The sequence below is a fragment of the Balaenoptera acutorostrata genome, chromosome 2 (genome assembly GCF_949987535.1).
Source record: "Balaenoptera acutorostrata chromosome 2, mBalAcu1.1, whole genome shotgun sequence".
NCBI classification, from domain to species: Eukaryota; Metazoa; Chordata; class Mammalia; order Artiodactyla; family Balaenopteridae; genus Balaenoptera; species Balaenoptera acutorostrata.
The window spans coordinates 185,476,155-185,503,817 of record NC_080065.1 but is presented as its reverse complement, the minus strand read 5'-3'; the positions used below and the strand labels follow the sequence as shown (position 1 = coordinate 185,503,817).

At 56.6% G+C, this 27,663-nt stretch overlaps 1 protein-coding gene and 2 non-coding genes across 3 annotated transcripts; 2 read left to right on the top strand and 1 right to left on the bottom strand.

Moving 5' to 3' along the window:
- The first annotated feature begins 6,091 nt into the window (after positions 1–6,091).
- PWWP3A (PWWP domain containing 3A, DNA repair factor) lies at positions 6,092–24,678 on the top strand. Its single transcript, XM_057541116.1, has 14 exons — positions 6,092–6,268; positions 7,164–7,292; positions 7,873–7,958; positions 9,057–9,127; positions 10,714–11,445; positions 12,402–12,509; positions 14,219–14,289; positions 15,618–15,694; positions 16,165–16,225; positions 17,685–17,760; positions 18,096–18,146; positions 18,573–19,009; positions 20,201–20,289; positions 23,214–24,678. The coding sequence occupies exons 2-14, from the start codon at positions 7,236–7,238 to the stop codon at positions 23,266–23,268; spliced, it is 1,971 nt and encodes a 656-aa protein (XP_057397099.1). The 5' UTR covers positions 6,092–6,268; positions 7,164–7,235; the 3' UTR covers positions 23,269–24,678.
- Positions 24,679–27,307: 2,629 nt separating this feature from the next.
- TRNAF-GAA (transfer RNA phenylalanine (anticodon GAA)) lies at positions 27,308–27,380 on the bottom strand. The gene has a single exon. It is a non-coding gene; the product is annotated as a tRNA-Phe (tRNA).
- Positions 27,381–27,512: 132 nt separating this feature from the next.
- TRNAN-GUU (transfer RNA asparagine (anticodon GUU)) lies at positions 27,513–27,586 on the top strand. Its single transcript has one exon. It is a non-coding gene; the product is annotated as a tRNA-Asn (tRNA).
- Positions 27,587–27,663: the final 77 nt, after the last annotated feature.

Sequence of the window (27,663 nt, the reverse complement as noted above, 5' to 3'; positions counted from 1 at the left end):
GAATCGCAGGCGTCTTCCAACAACCACGTTAATATTCATCTTTGTCAGATGCGGTCGTGCTGCACGCCTACCAAGTGCTGGCCGGGGCGCCTGGCTGCTGGGCTCCAGCTGGCTGGCGGGCTGGGCCGTGCAGGCTACTTCTCTGCTTTAGCTTAGCTGGTCCAGCTCCGCAAGGGTCTGGCCAATCCTGCCTCGTGGCTCAAGGCCCGCGAACGGGACGTCGGAGGTCCCTGACCCCCACCTGCTCCGCCATCTCCCGCCGTCTCTCTGTCTCTTGATCTCCACGGGTCCCCACCTCTCACGGCTCCTTTCCCTCTCCTCCCGAATGCAGCTATTTTCTCATGCAGAGGAGTTTAGCTGTCTCCCTGTGGGCCCTTTCATCTCACGTCCTCAGGGCCTCGCTCACCGTCCCCTAGTACTAATTACGGTATTTTCCTAAACAAGCCCAGTTGGTCTCTAAAATGAGTTCTGATACCAGCTGGTAAAATTAATTTTTTCCCCAACCATCCTCTACGATACAGTAACGAAAGACACACAGTCTCTTGTCGGCAGGAGGTCAGCGTCTCGGGTGGACGAGTATGTAGACAAATAATTACATTACAGTGTCAATCAGCGAGGCTTCGCACGGTGGTGCTGCAGTGACAAACACCCCGCAGCTCAGCATCTATAAGCAACTAAGGCTTATTTCTCACAGATACTAGTGGGACTTGGTTGAACATCATCCCCCCCAAATTCAGGTCCACCCAGAACCTCAGAATGTAATCTTATTTGGAAATAGGGTCTGTGCCGACGTAATTAGTTGAGATGAAGCTGTACTGGATTAGGGTGGGCCCTAAATCCAACAACTGGTGTCCGTATAAGAGGAGACACAGGGACACCTGGCAGGGAGAAAAAGCCATGTGAAGATGGAGGCAGGGAGGGGAAGGATGTGTCTACAAGTCAAGGATTGCCAGAGCCCCTAGCAGCGGGGAGAGGGGTGTGGGGCAGATTCTCCCTCAAGCCCCCAGAAAGAACCAGCGTAGCCCACACCTCGATCTCAGATGTCTCCGGAAGTGTGGGGTCAGGGATGTCATTGTTTGCAGCCACGGGAACTCATCCACCAGCCGTCCACCAGAGCTGGTGGCGCTCATCTGTGTATCACCATCCTCCTTACTCTCGCGCCCGGCTGGCGGGGCAGCCAGCATCAGGGGCAGAGCCGGTCCCCAGGGTGGACAGAAAGGGGATGAGGGGACATGCATGCTGGCCACGGTGCTCTGCTCACATTTCAGCAGCCAAAGCAAGTGCCCTGACCACGTCTGCATCAAGTGGGCAGGATGTGCTCCATGGAGGAGAGAGAACCAAACAGACGGGAACAGTGCCAGTGACCACCATGCTTTAGGTTCAGACCGGCCGTGGGCTCAGAGGGAAACCTGCTCCCTGGGCTGGGCTCCCAGGGAGGGTTTCACAAAACTTGAGCTGGGCCAAGGGACGCCTGCCCTGCAGCAGGTTACCACAAATGGCAGCTTAAAACAACACTATCTGGAAGCTTCTGTGGGTCAGGAGCCCGGGCACGTGTGGCTGGGTGTTCTGCTAGGGTCCCCTGGTGGTGATCCAGGTGTCAGCTGGGGCTGTGTTGCATCCGAGGCTGGGGCCTCTTCCAAGTTCCCAGGTTGTTGGCTGAGTTCCTTTCCTGGCAGCTGCATAACGCATGGCATCTTCCTTCCCCATGGACCACAGGAGAGCCTCTGCAGCCTCCGGGGGAACCCAGTCTTGTCTTCTAAATGGCTCCTTCGATCTGGCCCGGCCCGGCCAGGATAATCTCCCTTTTAATTAACTACAGGTCAACTGATTAGGGACCTTCATTCCATCAGGAAAATCCCTTTGCCTTTGCCAGAGTATCATATGATCAGGATGTGACGCTCATCACATCGCAGGTTCTACCCACGCTCAAGGGCGTGAGCCATTGGGGACCAGCTTAGGATTCTGCCTGCCACCCAGTTAAAGACACTGACAGCAGGGGGGAGACTGGGTGGAGAACGGCCAACAGGAGGCCGCTGGCACAACAGCTTGAGGTGTGGCCGTTGGCACCTGGGGTCTCGGCAGGAGTGATTCAGGACATGCAGGCGCCTTTCTCATTGGGGTTTGTTCTCGGCCCCCCAGAGTCACAGCACCAGCCTCCCCTCTAATTTACATGCTATGGGTAAGGGTCCCAAGTAACAAAAATGCTGCTCTGAGTTACACAGGGGTGAGGTGTGGAAGGCTTCTGCTGTGACAGTTTGTCAGCTGCCCTCCAATATCCCTTCTCCCTCAAATAGAAGAACCCCATTCTTGATTAGGCATGTGGCCCCCAGAATAAGGGCAACTCTCCCAGCCGGCCTGCACCTAGGCATAGCTGGGTGGGTATGTTTGGACCCGTGGGACGTGGGGCAGACATGGTACATCCAAGGCCTAGGTGACTCAGGCCCCCCACTGACCCTCGATCCCTGCAGTGGGCAGATGGGCCCCAAAGATGTCCACACCCTCATCTCTGGAAACTCCGTATATATCATGTGAGATGGCAAAGGGGACTCTGCAGGTGGGATTGAGGTTAGGGACCTGAAGATAGGGAGATTATCCGGCACACGCACAGCATGGAATACTGCTCGGTAACAAAAAGGAAGGCAGTCCTGATACACTCGAGGGCTTGGAGGCACCTCCCGGGTGTTGCGCTGAGTAAGAGAGACGCAGCTCCAAAGGTTCTGTGCTGCACTGTCGCTTCTGTAGAACATTCTCAGGATGATGAAGATGGAGAAGAGTCCTGGTGCCCAGGGGTGAGGTGTGGCGGTGAGGTGGGGGTCTACCCAGGGTAGCTGAAGGGAGCTCTCTGTGGGGAGAGAAATGCCCTGTATCTTGACTGGTGGTTACATGAATCTACACAAGAGATACAATGACTCAGAAGTCTACACGCACTGTCCCCATGTCACTGTCCTGGTTTTGATACTATATTATAGTTACATAAGATAACCTTTGGAGGAAACTGGGTGACAGGTACAAGGGACCTCTCTGTACTACTTTTGCAAATTTCTATGAATCTATAATTATTTAAAAAATAATAAGATAGAAAAAAAATCTTCCTAGGGCACATCTAAGCCCCGAGGGACTCCTCTGTGTCACTCCACCTCCACCTTGGTCCTGGCCTCACTAGGCTTCACTTAGTTCCTCTCACGAGTTGGGCCTTCTGCCACCCCAGGGCCTTTGCACAGTTCCCTAAGCTCTGAAAGCTCTCTCCCAACCCATTCAGACGTCAGGTTTCAGGGTTAAACGTCATTTCCTTGATCCCCACCCACACCCCTGCTCCAGACAAGGTTGTCTCTTTGTAATTCTCAAAGCTCCCTGCGCTTCTCCTGTATTAACTTCTTCAGAACTTCTATTTATTTTTTGGTACAATGGTTACCAATCTGGACTCTGGAGCGGGACTTCCTGTTTCAAGTCTTAGCTCTGCCTTAGACAGGTGATTTAACCTCTTTCTATCTCAGTTTCCTTGAAAGTCCCCAATGAATCACATCTGCTGGTATAATCCTCTCCCCTTGTATCTGAACTGGCCCTGTGAGTCGCCTTCACCAAGAGAACATGGTGGAAGTGAGGTCGTGCCAGCTCCAAGCCTACACCTTAAGAAGGGCTGGCAGCGTCCACCGTTGTGCTCTTGGGAACCTTGAGCAGCCGTGTAGGCAACAAGTCTGCTTCCCTGCTGAAGCGAGCATGTGGAGGGGCCGGGCCCTGAGAGCACGTGGAGAGACAAACCCGACAGGCCCAGGCTCTGGCTGACTCGCCAGCTGAACACAAGCACCCATGTGGCCACTGGCGAGACCAGCAGAAGAACCACGCAGCTGAACCCAGGCCAGACTGCACAACTGTGAGCAAACAACTCGGTTCTTTCAGCTAATGGGCTTCGTGGTCCTTTGTTGTACAGTGATAACCAAAACAACTGGGCTGATTATTATTTTTTATCTTTAAATGCATCATACTAACGGTATGATTCTTTTTATTTATTTATTTTTGGCTGCCTTGGGGCTTTGTTGATGCACGCGGGCTTTCTCTAGTTGCGGCGAGCAGGGGCTACTCTTCACTGTGGTCCGCGGGCTTCTCATTGCGGTGGCTTCTCTTGTCGTGGAGCACGGGCTCTAGGCACGTGGGCTCAGTAGCTGTGGCTCACGGGCTCAAGAGCGCAGGCTCAGTAGTTGTGGCGCACGGCCTTAGCTGCTCAGTGGCATGTGGGATCTTCCCGGACCAGGGCTCGAACCCGCGTCCCCTGCATTGGCAGGCGGATTCTTAACCACTGCATCACCAGGGGAGTCCTGGGGCCGATTATTATACTAACGTTTTAGGGTTCTTGCGTTAAATAAAATTAATAATTATAAAGTGCTTATAGTAGTGCCAGCATAAAGTGTTTCAGTCTTAGTTGTGGTTTTATTAAATGTCTTCTCCATCAGGCTGAGTTCCCTGAGTGCTATTTTCCTCACCACTGTATGCCCAGTTCCTGTCACCAAGCAGTCACTCAAACATTCGTTTAAAGAATAAGCACACACCCCAAATCATCGAGACTCACAGTTGCACCAGAGTCTACTTCTGAAGCAGCACAAATGACGGGCAGAGTCAGTGAGGGAACATCCTTTGACAAGATCCACCCTTCTCAGAAGTCTGTTTGGCTTTCATTAAAAATTTTTCCCCTTCTACTGGAAATGCATCATAAATATTTCTTGTTACCGAAGACATTTCAAAAAATAACTTCCATCATATTTTAGCTAATCACACCTCTACTGTTGGACATCTCAGGGCCTCCTGATTTTTTCCATGATATAAGTAACGCTGCAGAAAACATCACTGCACACCCATCTTTGTGCACATCTGATTATATCTTTCCGATAAATCTCTGGAAGTGGAAATTGCGGGGTTGGAGGGTCTGCAACATTTTCGAGGCATTTGACAGATAACGTCAAGTCGTTTTCCAGAAAGGTACCAATTCACACGTCTCAGCAGCCCCGAATTACGGCTGCCCATCTCACATCCCGCGCTGGGGCCGGGCCTGAGGATTTCTCTCACCTTTGCTAATTGGATGATGGCAGAAAAAACGTATTATGTTTGTTACTGAACCATGAACCACGTCAAAGATGAAGACGTCTTTACACACACACACCCCGAGCGAGCCAGCCTGCACCAGGGCGGAATCTGTATTTTCTCAAACGATGGAAATGGAGCATCCAAATGGCCCGTGGACTGAGACGCCCCGCCGTGTTTCCATGCATTCGGGGCCCTAAAGAGGCCACGAAGGGACCCCACTCAACACCTTGATCTTGTGAACAGGGACTCCGACCCCCGCGTGACCGGGGCGAGCGGCCACCTGGCCCTGCGTGGGCTGCACCCGTGTCCACGGCCCCCTAGCGACCCGCCGCGTTTGACACAAAACTTCCTCGAACGAGGCGGGCCGAGCAGCACCGGCTCCCGAACGCGGCGCCACGACACGGTGAACCCCGAATTCTGCCTTCGACCCAACAGACACTCTGAGTCCGGCCGGGGGCGGAGGGGACACACTCGCGTGTGCGGCCGTCCGTGGGGTCGCCACTTCGCACACCTGAACCCCACACTGTGTCTTCACACCGACCCCACGGCGACCACTGCACTGACGTGGCCGGCGCGGGGTCGGCAGGGTACCTGCTTCCTGGGTCATCGCCCACACAAGTGGGTCATGTGCGAAACGCACGACCACCCCTCTGGTGGGCGCGGGTCGGAACCGCCGCGACGCCTCACCTCTGGCGCCTCAGGCCGTGGAAGGTTCTGGAAGGCTCTCGAGGCTTTCCTCAGGGCCTCGGCGGGGAGGGGCCTCGAGGGCCGCGCGGGCCTGACAGGCGCAGTAAGGAGGCGGCGGGCGCCCGGGCCGGAAGATGGAGGTCGCCGCCGTCGCCGCCCACCTCGAGCCCGCACGCCCGCCCTCGCCCTTCAGTCAGCCTAGCGCGCGCTCGCCTGTCACTCTGCGACCAGCCGGGCGGAAGGGGCGGGGCCGTGGCGCGAACGCGGGCTCCCCATTGGTCGGAGGTGGGGGCGGGGCTTGGCACAGCCGCCAGGCTGGCCCCGCCCCCGGCCCGCGGGAGCGGCGGTGGCGGCGGCGGCGGCGGCGGTGGCGGTGGAGGTGGTGAGCGCGGGCGCGGACGGCTGCGCCTGGGGCGGCGCGGGTGCAACCGCCGTTGGACCGCCGCGGCCACCTCGCCCTCCGCGCTGGGCTCGGGGACGCCGTGCTGGGGAGGCGGGGCGCCCGGTGAGCCCGGCGGGCTGCGCCCCTCGGGTCGGCCGGGCGGGGGCTGAGGCGGCGCGGCCGGGCCTGGGGGAGGGGTGAACCCAGAAAGAGGCTCCCCAGGGCGGTAACCCGCCCTGCCGCGGGAGCCCCCGTCTCTGTTCATTGAACCCCTTTGCTCTCTGAACCCGTTTTCTCCCTGGACCCCACTTCTGCATCCTGAACCCCCATCTCTGCTCCCCGAACCCCTACCTCTGCTCCCTGAAGCCCCTCGTTTGCTGCCTGAACCCCTGTCTCTGCTGCCTGAAGCCCCACCTCTGCCCCCTGAAGCCCCCATCTTCTGCTAACTGGACCCACCCTCTCCTGCCGGGGTGAACCCCTCTTTGCACAAACGAACCCCCCCCCACACACGTCCTTTTTTCTTTACTGTCACCGCCAGACCAGCCTTCCCCATTGATGTAATCAACGGTCTGCAGCTGTCCAGTCCTTTCAGGGACACGGCAGCCAAAAGAGCAGTCGTGTTCCTCTGATTTTATTTTTTTGCGCTGTGGTCAACTGTTAACTCCCCAAACATGGGAGGGTTGTAAGCTTTGATTGTTTTTAAGCTTTGACTGTTTACAACGCCTCTCCCGCCGACGTTGGAGGCAGGCTGATTTATTCAGGAGCCTTTTAAAAATAATCTAGACGGGACCTTTGGGAGGGACTTTGGCTGTATTTTGTTTATGAAAATCATCCAGGCGCCTCCCCAGGCACTGAGGCCAGTCACTTCTTTTTGGCATTGAGCCAGCTCAGTGCAGGATGAGGGAATTGAACCATCTCCTTGAGGCTCAGCCCCACTCACCTTTGCCCTTGAGGGTTGTGTCTGCGTTGAAATGGGAAGCAAACGATGTTATAAACCACCGTGCAAATTTTGTTGCAGGGCACACCGCGTCAGACCTTCAAGTACTTTGTTTGTGCCAAACCATTACTGCTTACCACATGAGTCTAAATCATGACGGATGCCAAGTATGTCCTCTGCAGATGGCAAAGGCGATTATGGCCTGCAAAGGTGACAGCTATTCTTCTGTAATTTCAGGAATTTGAAATGACTTTCGGGTGACAAGTAAAATCTTTATCAGGAGATATCTAGGAGTTGCTTCAGCGAAATAATTGAGTCTGAACAGTTGGCGCTCCTCTCCGTTGGCACCGATTCTCCCCCCTTCCCCGTCTAATGGGGTTTTGGTCGAGTGCTTACAAGGTTATGCTTCCGGAAGTGTCTTTTTTTTTTTCCTCACACTGGGGAAAAAAAAAAAATTTAACAGAGTCAGCTATAAAAAGGCATGTAAGGCTGTAACTCAAGGAAATAGCTGGCCGGGAGCCCTGATAGTAAATAACGGGAGTATCTCGGGGAGACTTCCCAGCAGCGTTGTGGGAAGAGGGCCAGATAAAACCCTGGTTCTGGTCTGGGTCTGCTGCTGCACCTTGTGCCTCAGTTTCCCCGCCTCTGGAGTCCTTTGCTCCTTTAAGAATCATCTGTTGCATTTGTATTTATGGGTCGCCACGGCTTCTTACATTGTGTTAGCTGTTTGTTGTGTCTAAGTAACAAGGTTTTTTTTTCTTTCTTTCTTCTTTTTTTTTTCCTAATGTAGGTCTTGGCCAGAACTGAGAAGTCAGCCAAAAATAAGAGAAAAAAGGGATTTTTTCTAGACGTTCAGATACTTTCCCTAGACAAAAAGTTAAGTGTTGTGTTTTTGTGATATTATCTTTTTTCCATATGAGATTTCTGATACTACCATTCCCTCCCCAAAAAAGTGAAGAGCACTCTTAAGGGCTTCTTATCTTTTTAGTTATAAATGGGATCAAAATAACCCAAAGTGGAAAACAACTGATTTTATTTCACGTAAGTTTGGAAATTGAAGATGTATACGAGGTACTGATGTCCAGAGAGATCAGTACAAAAATGGAACGAATTTAAATTAAACGCGAGGTAAACGCTCATTGGGGTTCAAGTAGGGCTGTTTCCTTCCCACAGATGTATTTGTGTGTCTTTTTTTCAGAAACTTGTGCGACAGCCCCCTGAGTTTTGGGATATTTGATGTTTGAGCCTGTGCCTCTGATAAACTATCGTTTAGCATTCAGAAGGCAAACGCACGGGTGGGGGGAAGCACGTTATGTTGTGTTCTTGATCGTCCGTCCGTGGTGGAAGGACGTAGATGACCGGGAATGATTAAAATGCCCAGGTCATGTGTGTCTGACGGGAGAATTCCCAATTCTAAATAGAGAATGAAACCAAGTCAGCTCCTGCTCCCGCCTCCCCACGTCCCCGCGTCCCCATCCCTCTTTCTTCAGAGCCGCTCCTAAGCCTGCTTAGTCCACAGCTCACACTTTCCCCGAGGCTGGAAAGGTAATTGAATACTCGAGTTTGAAAGGAAAGCGCATCCTTTTAAACTAAAACACACCTGCTGGGCCGTAAACAGCTTTTAGTGACATTATCCTCTACTCTGAAAATCTAACAAAGGAGTTATTTGTGCAGTTGAAAGTGGGATTTGCCACATAAAAGCCACAATTTGAATTCATTTTTGCTCTTAAATCCAGCCAACCTTTTCTGTCTTAAAAGGGGAAAGGAAAAAACAAAACCAAAAACATTCACCAGGGTCCTTGCTGCCTCTCACCTCAGGTGCATGAATTCCCAGTTGGCCGTGACTTTTGGTTTGAGTGGAAGGGTGCAAAGGAAGAAAATGAATCTAATTCTTTTGTCGTCTAAAGCAAAACATGTTTGAAACGTCTTGGTGGCATGGCTGGTGGCGTATAACGGCCGTTCCTGTCCCTGCAGAATTAAGGTGAAAAGCACGGGAGCCCAGATCCTGAAGAAGTCTCACATTGAAGGCATTGCTTCCTCGTTAGGTAAGACCATGTTTTTGAGTAACTGTGAGGTTTTAATAAAGTAAGAGGCAGTTTGGGAGAAGATGGAGACTCAGGTCTGCAAAGCGACCCTGTTCAGGGTTTTCCCCTTCATACAAGGGAACGTGATTTCCCTGAGCTGGAGGAGATGGGTCTGCTTTCTTCACCCTTTCTAGAATTTGCCCCTCGAGCCCGTCCTGTTCTTGACTCCTAGGATGGCCAGTGGTGGCATCAGGGTCCACAGGCCACATCTGTGGCCCTGCAGGCCATGCAGAAGGGGCGCACCTCCCTGAAGAAAGGGGGAGAGGCTTTTCCTCTTTTTATGTGTTTTGCTTATCGCATAGCAAGACTGAGGTGGTTCTGTTGCTGGTCTGGCCTCCGCCCAAGGTCTGAGAAGCAGTTGGATGTGTATTTAAATTCTATCGCTGAGCCCAGGGGAGTAAAAAGGGTGTGACCGGCACCAGCCTTGCTGCCAGGGTGTCGGTGTCTGCGGGCTGTCGGGGCGGGGGGCGGTGCGAGGCGGGCTGGAAGTGGAGCCCAGACTCCGGCCTCCTTGCGTCTCGTCGTAGGTCAGACAGACTTGGCCTGAGCCCGGCCCAGCTCTGCCCACGGTGCACACACCCCCTAGGAGACCGACCGGGCGCCGGCCTAGGCGCGCCCTTCCACAGGCCCAGACGCGGAAGCGTTCTCCCTGCTCAGGCTGGGAGTGCTTACTTCACGTGCGGAGAGCTTTCTGTCCTGTGTAAAGGTTGCCCAGGGTATCTTCCAGCGGTAACTGTGACGTAGGGTCCATTTTCCTGCGTCTCTGGGGAAACCGCTCTCGTTCAGAGCACGATGCCCGCCTCGGGCGGCGGCGACCAGCACCTCTCGGACGCCGTGACTGTTCGTGCAGCCCGTGTTGGGGGGCCGCTTGCTTGTGGGCGCCTTTACCGTTAGACGGGTAAACACTGTGTTGATGGAGGCATCATTTATGCCTGCTGAGCTGTGGCGTCGCCTCCGTCCCGTCGTTCAGATAAGAGCACGGCACCTGCGCGTCGGAGTGAACGAGGAAAGCTGTTGCAGCGGGGAGGTCAGGCTGAAGTTTCCAGGCCCCTGGTGCCACTTGCTGGCTTGGAAATGCCCTTGCAGAGAAGTGTGGGCGATTTACCGGCCCACGAGGAGCCTCTTAGTCGTCTGTTTGTCACCCCCACCCCAGAGTACACTGCCCGCAGAGTTCTTTATTTAGTTGGTGTGGGTTTCTGCTGACCCTGATTGAATTTGAAACTGTGAGGCTGAGAGAGGATTGGAGAAACATCTGAATACGTTTTGCCGGGCGGCATTGTTTTGTAACCTGGAGGAATGTATCTTTGTAACCCAATCAGGGGAGGGTCAGTCAGTTTGCTTTTGGGAAAGGGAAGCCTTGCAGCCCTGAACTGTTTTTTTGTCGTCCGGGTCCCTCCTTTGGGAAGATGTAGGTGAGAAGCGTCAGCCTCCCTTCAGGTGCCGAGACCAGCGGTCCCAGTGAGACGCCCCAGCCGGTGGAGCACCGCTCGGGTGCCGGTGCCGGCTGTCTGCCCATCACCAGGCTTTGTTCCTTTTCTGTCCTTCAGCCTTGCAGAACGAGGTTGCTGCCGCGCCCCTGGAGGAGCTGGCCTACAGGCGGTCGCTCCGCGTGGCTCTGGATGTTTTGAATGAGAGAACCCATCCGTGTCAAGAAAGCTCTTCCGGGGAAGAGAGGACCACTCGGTCTCTGAGAGCGAAGCCCACAGAACCGGCCTCCTCGCTCTGCGACCCCAGCCCTTCGCCTTTGCTCCACGAAGACGCGTCGGGCAGTCCTGGGCACACGAGGAGGGAACGTGCGCCCCAGAGGCTGTCCGGCCCGCCTGCTCGCGAGGAGGACCCCGGGTGCAGAGTGGACCACAAGAAGGGGCTCGGGAGAAGCGGAGGCCTGCGCGCCCCAGCCGTCTCCTTGGCCGGCAGTGGTGCTCAGGACGGACGGGGATCCAGAAAACACCGGGCAAACCGGACGGTGAACCGGACAACGACCCTGAGTAAACGGGAGAGGAACCTGGCACGGGGGCCCAGGTGGGGTCAGGAAGCGCCTCCGTCCTCAGAGGGAGCCGGGGAGGAAGAGAGTGAGACGGGGGCCAGCCCGGCAGCCCTGCGCTCGCCTCCCGGAGGCGGGGCCGAGGGTCCTCCGGTCGGCCCCAGTGCCCGTGGCCACCCTGCCCAGCACCTGTGCCCGGACGGCGGCCAGAGGCCGGGGCCCCGCATGGCTCCGTGCAGCCCCACTCAGCTCGGCCCCGCAGAGGAGACCAGAGACGCCCGGCTCCTGGAGGGAGGTAAAAGCCCCGGAGAGGACGAGTCGTGTGCCGGGGAGGGGGCGGCGTCTGCTTCTCCCGTGGCTCATCCGGAGCCAGGCACCCGTGTATTTTTAACTAGATTCTGAAAGAGATTGTTACCAAGATAGATCCCGAGCAGAGATGTCCTAAGTCCTTTTCGTCTGTCTCTCCCACTGGGCTATAATTACCTCAACTGCTCCCAAATACTTGTGTGTTTTTATTTTTGTTTTGAAGCGGAGGGAGGGAGTGGAGGGGCGCGGGGCGGAAGCATGTGGCTGTGATAACGCTGCATCTGCTCCCCGAGGATTAATTCCTTTCTTCTTCCCGTCGCAGAAGCCATGATGCACTCCCGTTAAATTGGCAGGAATCTCAAAAGTGATTAACTCACTTAAAAGGCTCCTGACTTTTTAAGGATTCCCGTGTCATGTATTTCTGTGTGGCTGCAGCCAGGCGCTATGATTCTGTCCGTTTGGACGTTGTAGCATCCCACTTAGTTTTGAAATGCTAATTTGGAAATCCATTTCTGCACGGCTGGTACCTTGCGCTCCTCCTGCCCCGCAGTCACTCCTGGGTTTCTGCCTTTCTTCGGCCCCTGAAAGGGGCCCTCTCCCTGGCGCCGGAGGCGCGGGGATGGTTTCCCAAGGGGCCTGGCCCCAGGGCCGCCCCCTCCCCGCGTGTCCGAGGGCGCCTGCGTGAAGGGACAAGCCGCGCGCGAGGACCCCTTGCCCAGTTCCTCCACCTTCCCTGCTTGCGCTCGCGGTCTCTCCTGCCCTCCTTTCTCTCTTATTCTGTTGAACGTGCTTTAACCGACGTGCCCTGCCTGAGCGAGGCCGCGGGGAAGTCTGCGTCGCGGCAGCTTTGCTCTCTGCGCCGATGCCCACGTATCAGGAGATGTTGTTCCTGGGGTGAGTCCCTAGGACCGTGACGGAGGAAGTCTGATCTACCCTTGTTGGCAGCCCGTCCACCTTCTGAAGAGTCAGTGGAGTTGAACGCCGTGAACGCTCTCCTGGCAGAAGACGAGGAGGAGGAGGACGAGGAGCCCCCGAGAATCCTCCTGTACCACGGTAAGCGAGTGGCGCCTTCCTAGGGGGAGGCCTGCGGCGCCCGACGTCCGGGGAAGGTCTCTCGCTGCGCTGCCTGGGTTTCGTCCTGAGCCGAGGGCTTACGGAGAGGGAGTCCGGGGTCCGCTGTCCAGGACAACCATGTGAGGGGGGGCTCCCTGGGGCGCGACAGCCCAGCCTCCCTGCTGTCCCCTCAGAGGGGACGGAGGAGGGCAGCCGAGTGAATAGATGGGCTCTGTCGCCACCGCTTGGGTGCGGCCTGGCGCTGCCTCGCAGCCTTCCTGGATGGCGTCCCGAGACACAGGGGCTCGGCGCCCCCATGTGTGCACAGTGCCCCCGCCCCCGGGCACAGGTCAGCTGCCCCTGTCCTCCCCGGAAGGGGGTCAGACACAGGCCCAAAGGTCAGAACCGGCCAGGAACGGAAAGCTAGTTTGCTTTCAACTGAATAATCGCGGACCGGTTTCAGTATTAGACTAACCCGTTAACCGTTAGTCTTAACGTGGTCTGGGGGTGGTTTTGGTTTGGGTTTTGGACCTTTTCATTGTGAAACATTTACGCGTTCACAGGCTGCAGCACAAGCAGCACGGGAGGCCTGGGGGCTTCTGCACGGCCGGGGGGCTGGCCTGGAGCCCCCCCCGCCCCGTCCCCCGTCGTCCCCACGCAGCAGGCTCCCTGCCCTTTCTGTGTAAGCGAGTCTCTGGCGTTTCCCGCGGGCTCTGCCGATTGTTCCTGGTGGCGGCTGGTTACTATGGTGTCTGGATGCTTCCGCCTGGGCTGCAGTGCCTGGGCTCCTGGGGAGTCACTGGGGTCAGCTCCCCGCGGGCTCGCTGGGCGCAGGGGGGCCACCGTGCCTTCTTGCAGAGGGCGTTTCCGTCCCTGTCGCCACACAGGGGTCAGTTACAGCCCCAGAAACCCGGTTGTTGGCTCTTTTCTCCCGGTTTTGTCTTCCATTTGGTTTTGGTTTGCTGGTGTTTTGGCCGGCCGGTCCGGGTTGGCTGTCTGCACCCGTGACCCGTCGTCCTGGGGGCCACGACGCTCCTCTCGCGGGTGACCAGCGCTCCGCGTGTGCCCCAGGCGGCTCCCGGTCCCCCAGGTCCCCTTTCTCTCACAGCCCTTCCTCCTGTCAGGCACCGCAGTGTGGCCGGTTTTTGAATGTTTGAGTTATTTACACATTCTGGAACTTTTTTGGTTGAGGATGCAGTTAAATTTTGTTGAGAAGTTACTTGCAGTTATCTTACGATTGTTTGAATAGTTCTCTTTTTTTTAAACACTTTAAAGCCCCCAGTTTCCCAGACAGATGAGCTTCTCAGAAATTCAGTCTCCGTATGGGGTCTTCATTGTGTGCTGTGGTCTCCTTTCTGTTTATGTGCCATGCTCTTTAAAAAGTGCTTTATTCTGGAGTAACCTGAGGCTTACAGAGCAGTTGCAGAGGTGGCACCGAGCCCCCGCCTGCCCCCGTCCCCACGAGCACGGCGCACGGTCACTGCTAGGAAACCAGCTGTCACCCTGGCCGCGCTTGTGGTCGGCATTTGGGTTCCAGGGGCAGGACTTACAAACCTGCCCCTCAGATTCTCGGGTCTGTTAGGGGAACTATGTCAACACTGGGCTTAAACAATGTCTCCGTGGTTGCGTTTTCTCCAACAGCTGCTTTTGGTGCCTGTTATGGATCTAACTTGTCTCTTTTTGTTTTCCTTTCTTTCTTTCAATTCTAGAACCACGTTCGTTTGAAGTAGGAATGCTAGTCTGGCTTAAATACCAAAAATACCCCTTCTGGCCCGCAGTGGTAAGAATTCTCCTCCAACCCCTGCTCGCTCAGTTGGTCCCCCGAGCCTGAGGTCCAGCGTCCTCCATTCTTGACGCCGGGACCCGGGCAGGTGGTCCACTGTTCTGGTGTTACTGGGGAAACGCTGGGTCCGTGAGCATCGACGTGGACGCGTTTACCTAAGGAAAGGGGGTCTCAGCCTTCTGGCACAAAGGATTGCGAGGCTTATAGGTCAGGTTTTTATCAAGCAGGCTTAGAAAGCCCGCCTCCAAAAAACGCCCATGGTTTGCTCATTTAAAATATTCTACATTTCAGCTTTTTAGCGTGCAGATTAGGGTGGGCATTCGTTGCACAGCAGGTGTTTGAGGTCCTGGCCGCGCCCCCAGTGCAGCGGACGCCCTTAAGTGTGGCTGACGTCCTGGCTGTGCCTCCTCCGCCTGCTTGGACGGTGCCCGTGGTCAGCTGGAGAATTTGTGAGGCAGGGGCACCACCCGGTTGCCCTCGCCCCTGCCATTTCCACCTTAATTTCCCCCCCTTTGTCCTCTTCTGGCAGGGACAGGGTTCTGATGGTTCTAGCTGTAGTTCTTTAACTTTTAGGAAGAGGCAGTGGTGTGTAAATCCTAAAGATAGCTGCCACAGTGGAGCGGCTTTTGTTGTCACGATGAGTCTGAGCTCATCCAGGTCAGCACGGCCTCCTGGCACGTGACTGACCGTCCCGGGAAGGACAGAATGAAATCTGTGCGGCATCTGTAGATAGAGCGCAGACATGCAGATGAACCGGGGTTGCCGTGCTGCTCCGTGGCAGGGTTTGAGGGGCTAATTATCGGGGACCCTCACTTCCCGAGGTTCCCGTGTCCTCCTGCGGTTGGCAGCCTTCTCCCCGCCTCTCCGCTTTCCCCAGTTCCCGGGGGCCCTGCTGGTTCATGGGTGCCAGCGGCACAGATACCCGTGGCGTGCAGGCTCCATCCTCACCCACGGCGCTGGTGACGCCGAGAGGGGCCCCTCTGGGGTCCACAGCCTGCCGCCTCCCGCCTGACCTCTGCTGGGCCCGGCCGGGCCTCCCCGAGCTCGCTTTGCCTGTCCCCCAGAATGAGGAGGATCGCGCCCTGAGCCGGGCGGAAGTGCTGAGGGCAGCGGCCATGATTCCTCTTGTTGTAGAGCCCCGGCTCTGCTCGGTCGGAACAGCACTGAGGGCCACGCGGCGCTTTCTGAGCGTTTCCCGGTGTCGGCTGTCAGCCCGAGCCGGCTGCGTTCCTTGTCACATGCTTGACGAGGTGACATCAGGAAAGTGTCGAAAACCCACGACCTTCTGGGTCCTTGACACCTGGTTTTCTTGGATCTGCCAACAGGTCAAAAGTGTCAGGCGAAGAGATAAGAAAGCGAGTGTGCTTTTCATTGAAGGAAACATGAACCCCAAAGGCAGAGGGTAAACCCACTGTTCTCTGCTCTTGCTGAGTGCTTCTGGGTGGAGGCTGGCGAACGGGGCCGGGGTGGGGTCCAGAGCCCCGGATGAGGGTCCCCGCAAAGACTGTGTTCAGGGATGCGGCCAGATGGTTGGGTTTTCCAGACTGCTTGCCGGCTTCCAGAGTCAGCCCCGCCGGACACTCCTTGGGCCCCCATTTCCCACAAACTGCAGCGGAGTTGGCTCCTTGCAGGGGCTGTGAGCAACCCCCTGCCCAGTCACCCCCCTCCGCCCAGTCCTCGACTGGGGGCGGAAGCACCGTCTTCCCGGAGCCAGCCTGGAAGCATGGGCACACCTGGGCCCAGCTCCGAGGGGCTCCCTCCTCCACCCACGAGCCTGCGCTGGCAGAGGCCCCACGCTTTCCCAGAGGAAGGGCGCTTTTAGGTCGCGGGATGGGGCTGGCTCCCGTGAACCTCTGCTCTCTCTGCTTCCAGCATCACGGTGTCTCTCCGGCGATTGAAGCACTTTGATTGTAAAGAAAAGCAGGCGCTTCTGGTACGTGGATGGTTGTTTGCGCTGCTTTGAAGGGCTGGCTTGGTGGCTGGTAACGGTGTCCTCCACCACGAGGCCCTTCAGACAGCGGTAGTTGTGGGAGTGACGCCTGGCCCCGGCTGCTCCGCTGGGGGTCACTGGCCCTGGGGCGGCTGCTGGCCGTTCCCCACTGCGCAGGTTTGGCGTGGAGGACAGGGCGCCCTGCACAGAGGGGAGGTGGGGGAGCCCAGGGCCAAGGCCCACAACTTGCGGTTGCACCTGAGCCGCCGCCGGGAAGAAGAGCACCGTAGACCCCGAGGCCGTGAGCCTAAGCACCACGGACGTCAGGGAGAACCATCGCCATGGCCCTGTGACCGGCCCAGCCCATGAGTCCCCAGGAGCTGGTCCACACAGGGTGCTGTCTGGTAACTCTGAAACACCCACCACTTCATTGTCCCGACTCTCAAAAACACAGACTGTGACTGGGTCGGGCAATAGGGCCCATGAGCCCCGCTCTGACGCAGGTGTCTGCTTGGCCCCCGGTCAGCGGGTTCTGGGCTCTGCGTGGGGTGACGCCTTCCCGTGTGGGAAGCAGCATCTGAGCTGGTTCCCCGGGTGAGTGGGATGCGGTGGGGCTGTCAGGGCATCTCCTGCCGACCAGCTGTTCTCTGAGGGCAGCAGGCCACGGGCCTCAAGTGCGGGCGCTGCTTGGAAGGTCGGCACCCACGCTGGACCCAGCCTTGGGCTCTTGGGACTGGAGGGCGGGGGCAGAGGGGAGGGGGGAATCGAGTTTGAGATTCGTGTGCCTCAAATACCTGAGGAATGGGTTTTATCGCAAGGACGCCTGGGTTCAAGAAGATGGCGTGTAGGCTTCGCGAGACCCGGATGCCTGGGCATGTCCCCTGGAAACGGGCCGTGGGAGCTCGGGCATGTGCCGGCGACACCCTGCTGTCTCAGGTGCTGGTCAGCGAGCCTGGCCGCGGCCCAAGCGCCCTCCACCTCTGGAGCTGCCCGCCCCTCCCATCACACACCTTTGGGTCTCAGGCTGGTCTCGCTGGTCATCCCAGCTCAGGGGTTCTCCCTGGGGGTGACGGCCTTGGGTTGCTGTGAGGATCACACGCCAGGGGTCCCTCCCCCGGGGCAGCACTTCTTCCCACTGACCGTGTACAGTTGAGGGCCACAGGCCCAGAGGTGTCTCCCACGGGGTTCATCTCCTGCAGCCTCACGTCTTGTCCGTCTGATGGCCCGTCAGCTGCCCTGCGGTGGGTTTTCGCCTTCCTGCTCTCAGGGTGTGTGGTGTCTCTCTCGGCCCCGAGGGCTCGGCTCACAGGGGACCGTTTTCTGAGCAGCCCCGGCCCCAGACATGCCTCGCAGGGAGTCCTGTGCGGGGGCGTCTGCAGGCCCCTTCCTGGACGAGGGGACTGAGGACGCGGGGCCTCGGAGGTGCTCCCGGCTGACGCCCGCCGTCTGGGTCTTGTTGCAGGACGAGGCCAAGGAGGACTTCGACCAGGCCATCGGCTGGTGCGTCTCCCTCATCACCGACTACAGGGTCCGGCTTGGTACGTGGGACTCCGGCGCCCCTGCACGAAGTGACGGGCAGCAGTGTGGGGCCTTCCCTGAGGGCCCCCGAGGGCGGAGGGTGGCCCGGTCCCCATAGCTGCCTGGCCCAGCCCCGAGCAGGCTTCTCCCCATCCCAGCGGACAGGCAGGCGCCTGGTGGAGGCTCATCCTGGGTCTGAACAGAACGGTTTCCTTTGAATCCGGGCTGGTTTCCATCCGTCCCAGGTCCGGCCGTGGGGGGGTCCTCGGGCTTGAGGTCAGGGCGCACACCGGCTGGACGACCCGGCAGAGTCCAGTCCTGTGTGTGACCTGACTTCCCTTCCGCCCCTGTGCAGGTTGTGGTTCCTTCGCTGGCTCTTTCCTGGAATACTACGCGGCTGATATAAGTAAGTCCGCCCGCAGCCCCTTTAAGGTGGGACCCGCTCTTTTGCCCGTTAGGAGTGGCAGTCTTCTTTGAGCTCTGGAGGGGTGTGTGCGGCGGGCAGCGCGCCCCAAGCCTGAGGCCTACGGTCCAGCCATGCCTGGGTCCACGGGGTCCCCTCGCTTCCCTCTGCTGTGGGGCCGGGAGGGCGGCTGCACACCCACACCTGCCGCCAGTGCCCAGGTCACCCGCCTGGGGCTGGGGCATCTGCGTGGCCCTCTCCCTGCCCTCCTGTCGCTGGCGTCTGCAGGGTGCCGCTGAAGCAGGGTGGAGGGCAGAGCTGGGGCGAGGGGCGGGGGTCCTGTCAGCAGGAGAGCCCTCGGGGACCGTCCCGGCGCAGCCCACGTGGTCGCCGAGGGCACCCAGTCACGGGGGTGCGCTTCCTCCGCAGGCACCCCCGTCCGCAAGTCCATCCAGCGGGACGTCCAGGGGACCAGGTTCCCCCCGCTGAGCGGGGTGGGCCCCGAGGAGGCCTCGGCAGGGAGCCCACGGGGCAGGAGGCCGGCCTGCAGGAAGGTCCTCCCTGACCGCTCGCGGGCCGCCCGGGACCGGGCCAACCAGAAGCTGGTGGAGTACATCGTGAAGGCCCGGGGCGCCGAGAGCCACCTGCGGGCCATCCTGAAGAACAGGAAGCCGTCCAGGTGGTTGAAGACGTTCCTGAGCTCGGGTCAGTACGTGACCTGTGTGGAGACGTACCTGGAGGATGAAGAGCAGCTGGACCTGGTGGTGAAGTACCTGCAGGGGGTGTACCAAGAGGCGGGCAGTAGGCTGCTGGCACGCGGGCACGGGGACGGGATCCGCTTCGTCCTGGATGTGCTTCTGCCCGAGGTGAGCGCCGGCGGGCCCCGCAGCACCCCGGGGTGTCGGGGCCTGGGCGTCATTCTCCAGAAGCCTTCCCGGGGCGGTGCCGCCTGAGCCGTCCACAGGCAGGGCCCGGGGCCTGGGGGCCTGAGTCTCCCCGAGGCGCTGTGGGCTGGGCGCTGCGGCCTGGGCCCCTCGGGTGGTCCCTGGCCCAGGGGAAAGGGAGCTTCAGCTTTGCGAACGCGCTTCAGCTGGAGCGTGGGCGGTCGAGGAGCTGGTGCACGGCCCCTCGGCCCTTCTTCAGTTCAGGGAGGACACTGCTGGCCGTGAATGGAACGTTTGGGAAAATGTCACCAGGCTCTAAAGTGTTGAGCTTTATCGTTGTGGAAATTCCAAATATGTTAAGAAAAATTAAGTAGCGCCGTGAACCCTCACGTGTCCGTCACCCGCTGGAATAGTGCGGCCTTGCTCCACTTGCACTTCCAGCCCCTCCTTCTGGATTGTTTTTTATCCGTGTGTACTTTCGTGTGTGTCTCTAAAAAGGGTGATCCTGCCCCCTGGGGACACTGGGGGACGTCTGGGGTTGTCTGTGGTCGTCACGAGTGGGGGGCTCCTGCCGTCCTGTGGGTGGGGACCAGGATGCCGCTCCACACCCCACGGTCCAGGACGGCCCCTGTGTCAGCCGTGCCGAGAGGAGAGAGACCCTGCTCTGACCCAGAAGAGCTCTTTAAAAATAAATAGTTACCATACTATGATTTCACTCCAAAAAAGTAACAGTGATCTTTTGATATCAGGCATCTATTGTGTATTCAGATTACTGCTTTGTGTTTTCTTGTTTTTTTCCTTTTTTTTTCTTTTTTTATGGCCACGTCACACGGCTTGTGGGATCTTATTAGTTCCCCAACCAGGGATTGAACCCAGGCCTGGCAGTGAAAGCATGGAGTCCTAACCACTGAACGGCTAGGGAAGTCCCCAGGTTCTGCCTTTCTCTGCTTTTGGTGACATGAACTCTCATCTCATCTCATCTCATCCAAAAGAGAACGTTGTAGATTTAATTTGGAAACATCAGGAGCAGAGATTTCGTAGACTGTACGAGTGTGAGCTGGGAGGGCTCTGGCGGCCGGGGCGTGGCTGGACCGCCCGCCCACGCGGCCTCCTCCGAGCTCGGTGCGAGCCGCCAGGCCCGGCCTGAGCCTGACGTGCGCTGCCCTCTTGCAGGCCATCATCTGCGCGATTTCCGCGGTGGACGCTGTGGACTACAAGACGGCCGAGGAGAAGTACATACGAGGACCTTCGCTCAGCTACCGGTAGGCAGGCCGCGCTGCGTCCTGAAGGGCTTCGTCTCCACGCGCCGGCGGCTGTGGTGGCTGGGCTGAGGGGCCCTGGTCCGAGCTGGCAGAGCTGGGCCCACCGTGCCCTACGCCCTTCATGGGGCTGATGTTTGCCTCCCCGACGTTCTCCCCCGTTGCCTCGATGCCACGGCTATTTGAGGAAACAGCGAGATTAAGCAGCAGCCGCTGCCCGGACATCCCTGGCTGGCGGGAAGAATGCGGTGATCAAGATGTTCCTCTCACGCTGGTGTGGTTAGCACCCTGGACTGGCGGTCTGGAGCCCCTAATCCCATCTCTGGGCGGGCTGCCAGGCCTTGCTGGGAGCAGGCGGGGCCGCGTGGCGGTGACAGGCTGAAGAATCAACTAGAGCCTCATGGTACAGACTCTCCCCAGGCTCAGCGGCTGCCCTGCACACCCAGTAAAGAGACGGTGCTCCCGGGAGAGTGAGGTCCGAGCGGCCCATCTCCCGCCGGCACCACCCTCCTGCTCGGGCTGCCGATCGGAGGGCGTCCTGAGTTTCCCGCAGCCTCAGCCGGCTGCAGGCACCCCGGATGCCTGTGGAGGGCCGTGGGCCGTGCCCCGGCCGCGCCCTGCTGCCTCAGGGACGCGGTCTGAGCGCCGAGCGCTGAGCCCGGTCCCTTGGGCCGGGTGTCAGTCGGGCAGTGGGCCTGTCCCGGTGCGTCCACCTCCCGATTCTTTTCACACCGTAGTTGCGTTTAGGTTCTTGTGCACAAACCATCGAGCCTCAGCACCACGACAGGGTTTGGGTCTCCTCGTGGGGTTCTTAGGTTGCTGTGTTGCGTTTACCTTTGGGTCGTCCCCCTCAGGATCATATTCCTTGTTGATCCTGAGAGGGGCAGCCAGTCAACTAACTGATCATGTAATTTTTTGTTAACAGATAGGCATTTAAAGGACAATTTGATATTTCATCGTTTTTTCTTTGTAGTTTATTTTTCTTCATTGTGGTGAAATACCCATAACGTAAAATTCACCATCTTAACCATTTTAAGCACACAGCTCAGTGGCATTGAGCACATTCACACTGTCAGGCAACCATCCCTACCATCATCTCCAGAACTTTCTCATCTTCCGAAACTGAAACTCGGTCCCCATGAAACACTCACTTCTTTGTTTATGTGGGCTTTTTTTGTTTGTTTGTTTTTAATTGAAGTATAATTGATTTACAATATTATGTTACTTTCAGGTGTACAGCAAAGTGACTCAGTTATATGTATACATGTGTGTGTGTCTGTGTTCTTTCTTTTAGATTTTTTTCACTACAGTTTGTTACAAGATACGGAGGATAGTTCCCTGTGCTATATAGTAAATCCTTGATGTTCATCTATTTTATATATACCAGTGTGCATCTATTAATCTCAAACTCCCACTTTATCCCTTCCCACCCTTCCCCTTTGGCAACCGTAAGTTTGTTTATGTCTGTGAGTCTGTGTCAGTTTTGTAAATAAGTTCATTTGTGTCATACTTTAGATTCCACATGTAAGTGACATTGTATGGTATTTGTCTTTTTCTGCCTGATTTACTTCACTTAGTATGGGGATTTCCCTGGCGGTCCAGTGGTTAGGAGTTGGTGCTCTCACTGCCGCAGCCAGGTTCCATCCCTGGTTGGGGAACTAAGATCCTGCAAGCCGTGTGGCATGGCCAAAAAAAACTACAAATAATTCACTTAGTATGATAATCTCTAGGTCCATCTGTGTTGATGCAAATGGCATTATTTAGTTCTTTTTTATGGCTGAATAATATTCTATTGTATATGTGTACCACATCTTCTTTATCTATTCATCGATGGACATTTCGGTTGTTTCCATGTCTTGGCTGTTGTGAAGAGTGCTGCAATGCACATTGGGGTGCATGTATCTGTTTTTTTTTTTTTAAGATTTTTTTTTTCCAAGATTTTTTTGATGTGGACCATTTTTAAAGTCTTCATTAAATTTGTTACAATATTCCTTCTGTTTTGTGCTTTGGTTTTTTGGCCATGACGCATGTGGGATTTTAGCTCCCTGACCAGGGACAGAACCCACACCCCCTGCATTGGAAGGTGAAGTCCTAACCACTGGACCGCCAGGGAAGTCCCTATCTTTTCAAATTAGAGTTTTGTCTGGGTATATTCCAGGAGTGGGATTGCTGGATCATATGGTAATTCTGTTTTTACTTTTTTGAGGCATCTCCGTACTGTTTTCCATACTGGATGCACCAACTTAACATTCCCACCAACAGTGTAGGAGGAGGGTTCCCTCTTCTCCACATCCTCTCCAGCATTTGTTATTTGTAGACTTTTTTTTTTTTTTAATATTTATTGATTTGGTTGCACCGGGTCTTAGTTGTGGCATGTGAACTCTTAGTTGTGGTATGCATGTGGGATCTAGTTCCCTGACCAGGGATCAGGTGATACCCCCTGCACTGGGAGCACGGAAGCTTAACCACTGTGCTACCAGGGAAGTCCCGTTACTTGTAGACTTTATAACGATGGCCATTCCGACCAGTGTGAGGTGATACCTCATTGTAGTTTTGGTTTGCATTTCTCTAATAATTAGTGATGTTGAGCATCTTTTCGTGTGCCTGTTGGCCATCTGTATGTCTTTGGAGAAATTTAGATTTAGGTCTTCTTCCCGTTTTTCGATTGGGTTGTTTGTTTTTTTGTTATTGAGTTGTATGAGCTGTTTGTATATTTTGGAAATCAAGCCCTCTTCAGTTATATCATTTGTAAATATTTTCTCCCAGTCCATAGGTTGATGGTTTCCTTTGCTGTGCAAGAGCTTATAAGTTTGGTTAGGATCCCATTTGTTTATTTTTCTTTGATTTCTCTTGCCTTGGGAGAGGGTTTATGTTTATTAAAACAGAATTGCTGACTAAAACGAAGTGATCTCCTTTTGGTTTTGCAGGGAAAAAGAAATATTTGATACGCAGCTCCTGGAAGAAAGGAGCCGGCGAAGCTGAGGCCGGTGGAGGCAAGGCCCTGCACTCTGGAGCACAGGCGGGCCGTCGGCCTCCCTGACGGCTGCCGCCTCTGTTTTCCTGGCTCTTGTGGAAGGTACAGCTCCTGAAAGGGTTTGAAAGGACAGAGACTTTTTTTTTTTTTTTTTAACTTTACGTCATTACCTGTGACTGTACCGTGTAGGTTCACAGAAGGTGCACGTTTGTGTTTTATGTTGAAAAGCACCGTACCCAATGTTAAACAGGAGCTTTAAAGACTCTGATATGAACGTATGGCTCCCGCAAGATCAATGTATTTTTCCGTTTGTTTCCCTCCTGTGTGTGGCTCCTCTTACGATGGCTCCTGAGTTTGCTGTGCCTCTGTTACGTGCTTTTGAGGCAAACCCGTGTTTGTAAGAGGCAGGACCCGAGACCCGCTGCTTTCCCGTGCTCTAGCATCTTCTGGGACTCATGCAGGAGAGCAGACGGACCGGCAGTCTTTCCAGCCTCTTTCCGCACGGCCCCCATGTGGGTTTCCCCGCCCGGCCTTGTCACCGCGCAGCCAACTGCCCAGATAGCTGTGATGATCCCACTGGGCTGCTGCGCTCGCCTGGCCCGGCCAGGGTCATTGTGTGCACAGCCTGGGCCTGGGCCGTGGGGTTGCAGCCCGGCGCCCGTGGAAACCAGTCCTTTGTCTGGAAGCCCGAAGCACAGATGGGTCCCCCGATGCCTGAGGGTCCCAGGCTCAGGACCCCCCACCACCACCACCTTTGGAGAGAGTTGTGTGAAGGCCCGGTCCTTGATGTGGTCACAGAAATTCTGTTCTGGTTTAAAGCCACACACGGTGGATCATTTATTCTAAGCTGACGCGAGGCTGCCTGTGGAAGGAAACAGCCAAGTCCCCACCGTGATGGCTGGGCCGCGGCGTCTGAGCACGGCCAGTCCTCCCCGAAGCCGGCACCGGCCAGCGAGCGGCCGCTGCAGAGGACAGTTGGGGAGAGGTTCTCGCGGGCGCCGGGGACACGGGCCCTGATTCTGACGGGAGGCTGGGTCCCCGCGGGAGGGAGGTGCAGAGATCACTGCGGGGACCTGTGTGTGGTGTCTCTGCTGGTTTTGCTGAAACCTAAGCAGAGGTGCAGACACGGCCCTGGAGGTCCCGCTGAGCTGCCCCCCAGGGCGGTCGGAGGGGCATCCCGTGTGGGCCAGGCTTGGGAGGACGGCCCCGCCAGCATCTCCACCGCGGCCTCGCTCCCTTCTAGAAAGGTCTAGACAGCAAGCCTCCTTGAAGTGGGTCAGGATGGAGAACAGGGTGCTCTTGTGGGTGAGGCATCCACGTGGAATATTCCGTTATTGTGAAGTATTTTTATATATCTGTGTTCTGAGCTCTGGTTGTGGAATTGAACTATTCAGACTGGAATTAAATGCCGTTTTGCAGCCCTGCCTGTTCTTTCCTGGGCCCTACGCGCAGCCCACCTTAGGCACTCGGGCCAGCCACGCTGTCCCCGACGGCTGCTTCTGGAGGCTCCTTCCCCAGCCTGGCTGGGGAGGCGGTTTCCACATCAGCCGAGCAGAGCCGGTGTCTGTCAGGTGTGCCGGGTGCTGACCAGAAGTGCTGGAGGCTTCTGCCTCTCGGCGCCCAGCCCCATCCCAGTCCTGCGCCCCAGCAGGTGTGTTCAGCTCCTGACTCCCACTGTATTATGTTTTTGTTTGTCTTGAAACTTTGTCCCAGGGCCACTGGGGCAGGCAGTGCTGGGTGGGCGTCTGTTGATGCCCCAAATTGGTGCTGGGTAGTGGTTACGAAGGCAGAGCCAGCTGACCAAGTGAGGAATGTTCCAGGAGGGGCTGTGAGGTGGCCCTGGCCCCCGGGAAGCCAGCGCACTGGGCTGCTTCTGCATCAAGAAGAGAGACCCAGCACAACACGGGGTGCAGCCGGGGCCCCCACCGGCCGGCCCGTGGCCTCCTGCACCCCCGTCCACCACAGCCCCAGCTTCCCTGCACCCACCCTCACCCGGTGTCCCCCCTCAGCTGTCTGGGCTCCGTCCAGCTGGCGTCTCAGCAGCCCACACCTCTGCATGGCCACCCTGCTCCCCCCACCCCGTGTCCCATCCCCTCCCCGGGCGTCCAGCCCTGCCCCGGTCACCTCCCACCACTCACAGCCACCCTTCCTGAACCTCTTTCAGCCAGACCCCTGACCCCAGACCCTGCGATGCTTGTCCTACAGTCTCTGTACCTTTCTCGCTCCAGCCCAGATGGCATGAGGGGACGATCAGACCCCCCAGTGCAAGGAGCAGTGCATCAACAAAACCGCTTCCTGGAAGGGGGAGTTTTCCTTGTGTTCACTTCAGCACCTCTTTTTTTTTTTTTTAAACATCTTTATTGGAGTATAATTGCTTTACAATGGTGTGTTAGTTTCTGCTTTATAACAAAGTGAATCAGTTATACATATACATATGTCCCCATATCTCTTCCCTCTTGCATCTCCCTCCCTCCCACCCTCCCTATCCCACCCCAGCACCTCTTTTAAGTCTATCATTTATCTAGGAAATTGATTAAGACGAGGGATGCACACACACACAGAATCTCAAATCAGACAGGCACGTCTGTGCAGTGCGGTCAGTGCCCCTTCCCCCAATGCATGGCTTCTACGGCCAGGCTTTCCTGTCCCGGCTACCCTCGCAGCCCCTGCTCCCCCCATCCTCCTGCCCGTGCTCCACCCCTTCCAGGTCCTGCTCCCCACCTCCTCCAGCCCTGGCTCCCCTCCTCTGGCTCCCCTCCTCTCCCCCCCACCTCCTCCCCACCTACCCATCTGCCCCTCACCCCCTCACTGACCCTCACTGTTCCTGGAATTATGGTGAATCCTCTGTTAACTCCCTGCCCTATCAGACCTGCTTCTCCGTTTCAGGGCTCTCCCTTGACCCCCCAGTTTCCTGATGCAGGCTCTTACCTCCCCTATCCACCTCCCCTCCCCATCCAATCCATCACCCTGACAGCTGATTGCCCCTCCTGCATTAGTTATCCATCCCTGCCTTAGCAGTGAACCGGCCCCTGGCGGCTGGAAGCAACATTCTCTCTTGACTGCGCTGTTCTGTGGTCTCAGGAGGTCGCAGTCAGATGTCTGAAGGCTCGAATGAGGCTGGGGGCTCGGCTCCCAGGTGCCTGGCTCACGGGACAAGGAACGTTAGGAGAAAACAGGAGCCTGAATAATGCCTGGACATGAGTTGGCGATGTAACACATTGGGTCATGAATTGTTAACGTCAGTGTAAAATGTTAGCAGTAGGAGAGACTGGGTGATGAGTACAGCGAACTCTGTACTAGGTTTGCGACTTTTCTCTGAATCAAACTATTTGGAAGTACAAGGTTTATTTTAATTAGAAAATTCCAGCTCCACAACCTGGCCAGTTGTGGGAACGGAGGGCAAGGAGGTGTAGGATTCCCAACAGACCCGGCCCTCGGCCCAGCCCCGCTCTTTTCTCCTGTATGTCACCACCGGGATGGTGACACCAACCGGCGCCCCGCCTCCCCTTCCCGGGACCGCGCAGTCCGGCTCCAGGACACACCTGGCGTGGTCCTCCCTCGCCAGGAGCCAGCCCTGCTCCTCACCTGCATTCCCCTGTTGGGAACGGGGGAACCTCAGTTTCCCCATATGTATTGTAAAATGGGCAGAATAGGTACCCAGCAGGACTGTCACAGTTAAATGACATCCGAGCAGAAGGTGTCTCTGGAAACTCCCTTTTGGCGCCTTTGGTATTCAGTAGTGTTCCTTTTGACAATTACATTCGTTCTAATCCTGCCACTTAAAAAATATTGTAAATGGGAGTGGGGAAGGGGGTCATTTGGGCTGGGATCATAGTTTTGGGGGTGGACCGGGGTGGGTGGGGATGAGGCCTTGTTCTAAGCCCTCCCGCGTTGGCATGAGCCAGCAGCCCAGCTCCTCATCTGAAGAATGGAGAGTATTCTGGGGAGGAAAGGTCAAAATCGACACATTCTGGGTAAAAGTGCTGGGAGAAGCTGGATCAGCTTGGAGCAAAAAAGAACGCTGTTCGCTGGGGGCGCCAAAACGCCTGCCGAAACCCGGGATCGAACCAGGGACCTTTAGATCTTCAGTCTAACGCTCTCCCAACTGAGCTATTTCGGCTGCGCAGTAGGGGGTTGCTCCCGCCCCCGACTCCGCCCCACGCTGAGCCGCTTGCGTGCAGGCGCAGCTCGGGCAGCCCCTGCGGGCCGCGCATGCCTCGTAGGGTCGCGCCTGGAAACAAGCCGCAGCACCGTCTCTGTGGCGCAATCGGTTAGCGCGTTCGGCTGTTAACCGAAAGGTTGGTGGTTCGAGCCCACCCAGGGACGGACTTGCGCTTTTCCTTCCCCGGGTAACAAGAGAGTGGACGGCTCGGCTCGCCTTCTTTTGCCACGACTCTCCCCGC

Excerpts from the sequence above, each read along its gene's own strand:
- PWWP3A (XM_057541116.1), top strand. The coding sequence starts at position 7,236 with ATGACGGATGCCAAGTATGTCCTCTGCAGATGGCAAAGGCGATTATGG. Across the intron at positions 7,293-7,872 it reads GGCGATTATGGCCTGCAAAG|GTCTTGGCCAGAACTGAGAA; the intron begins GTGACAGCTATT and ends TTCCTAATGTAG. Across the intron at positions 15,695-16,164 it reads ATGAACCCCAAAGGCAGAGG|CATCACGGTGTCTCTCCGGC; the intron begins GTAAACCCACTG and ends CTCTGCTTCCAG.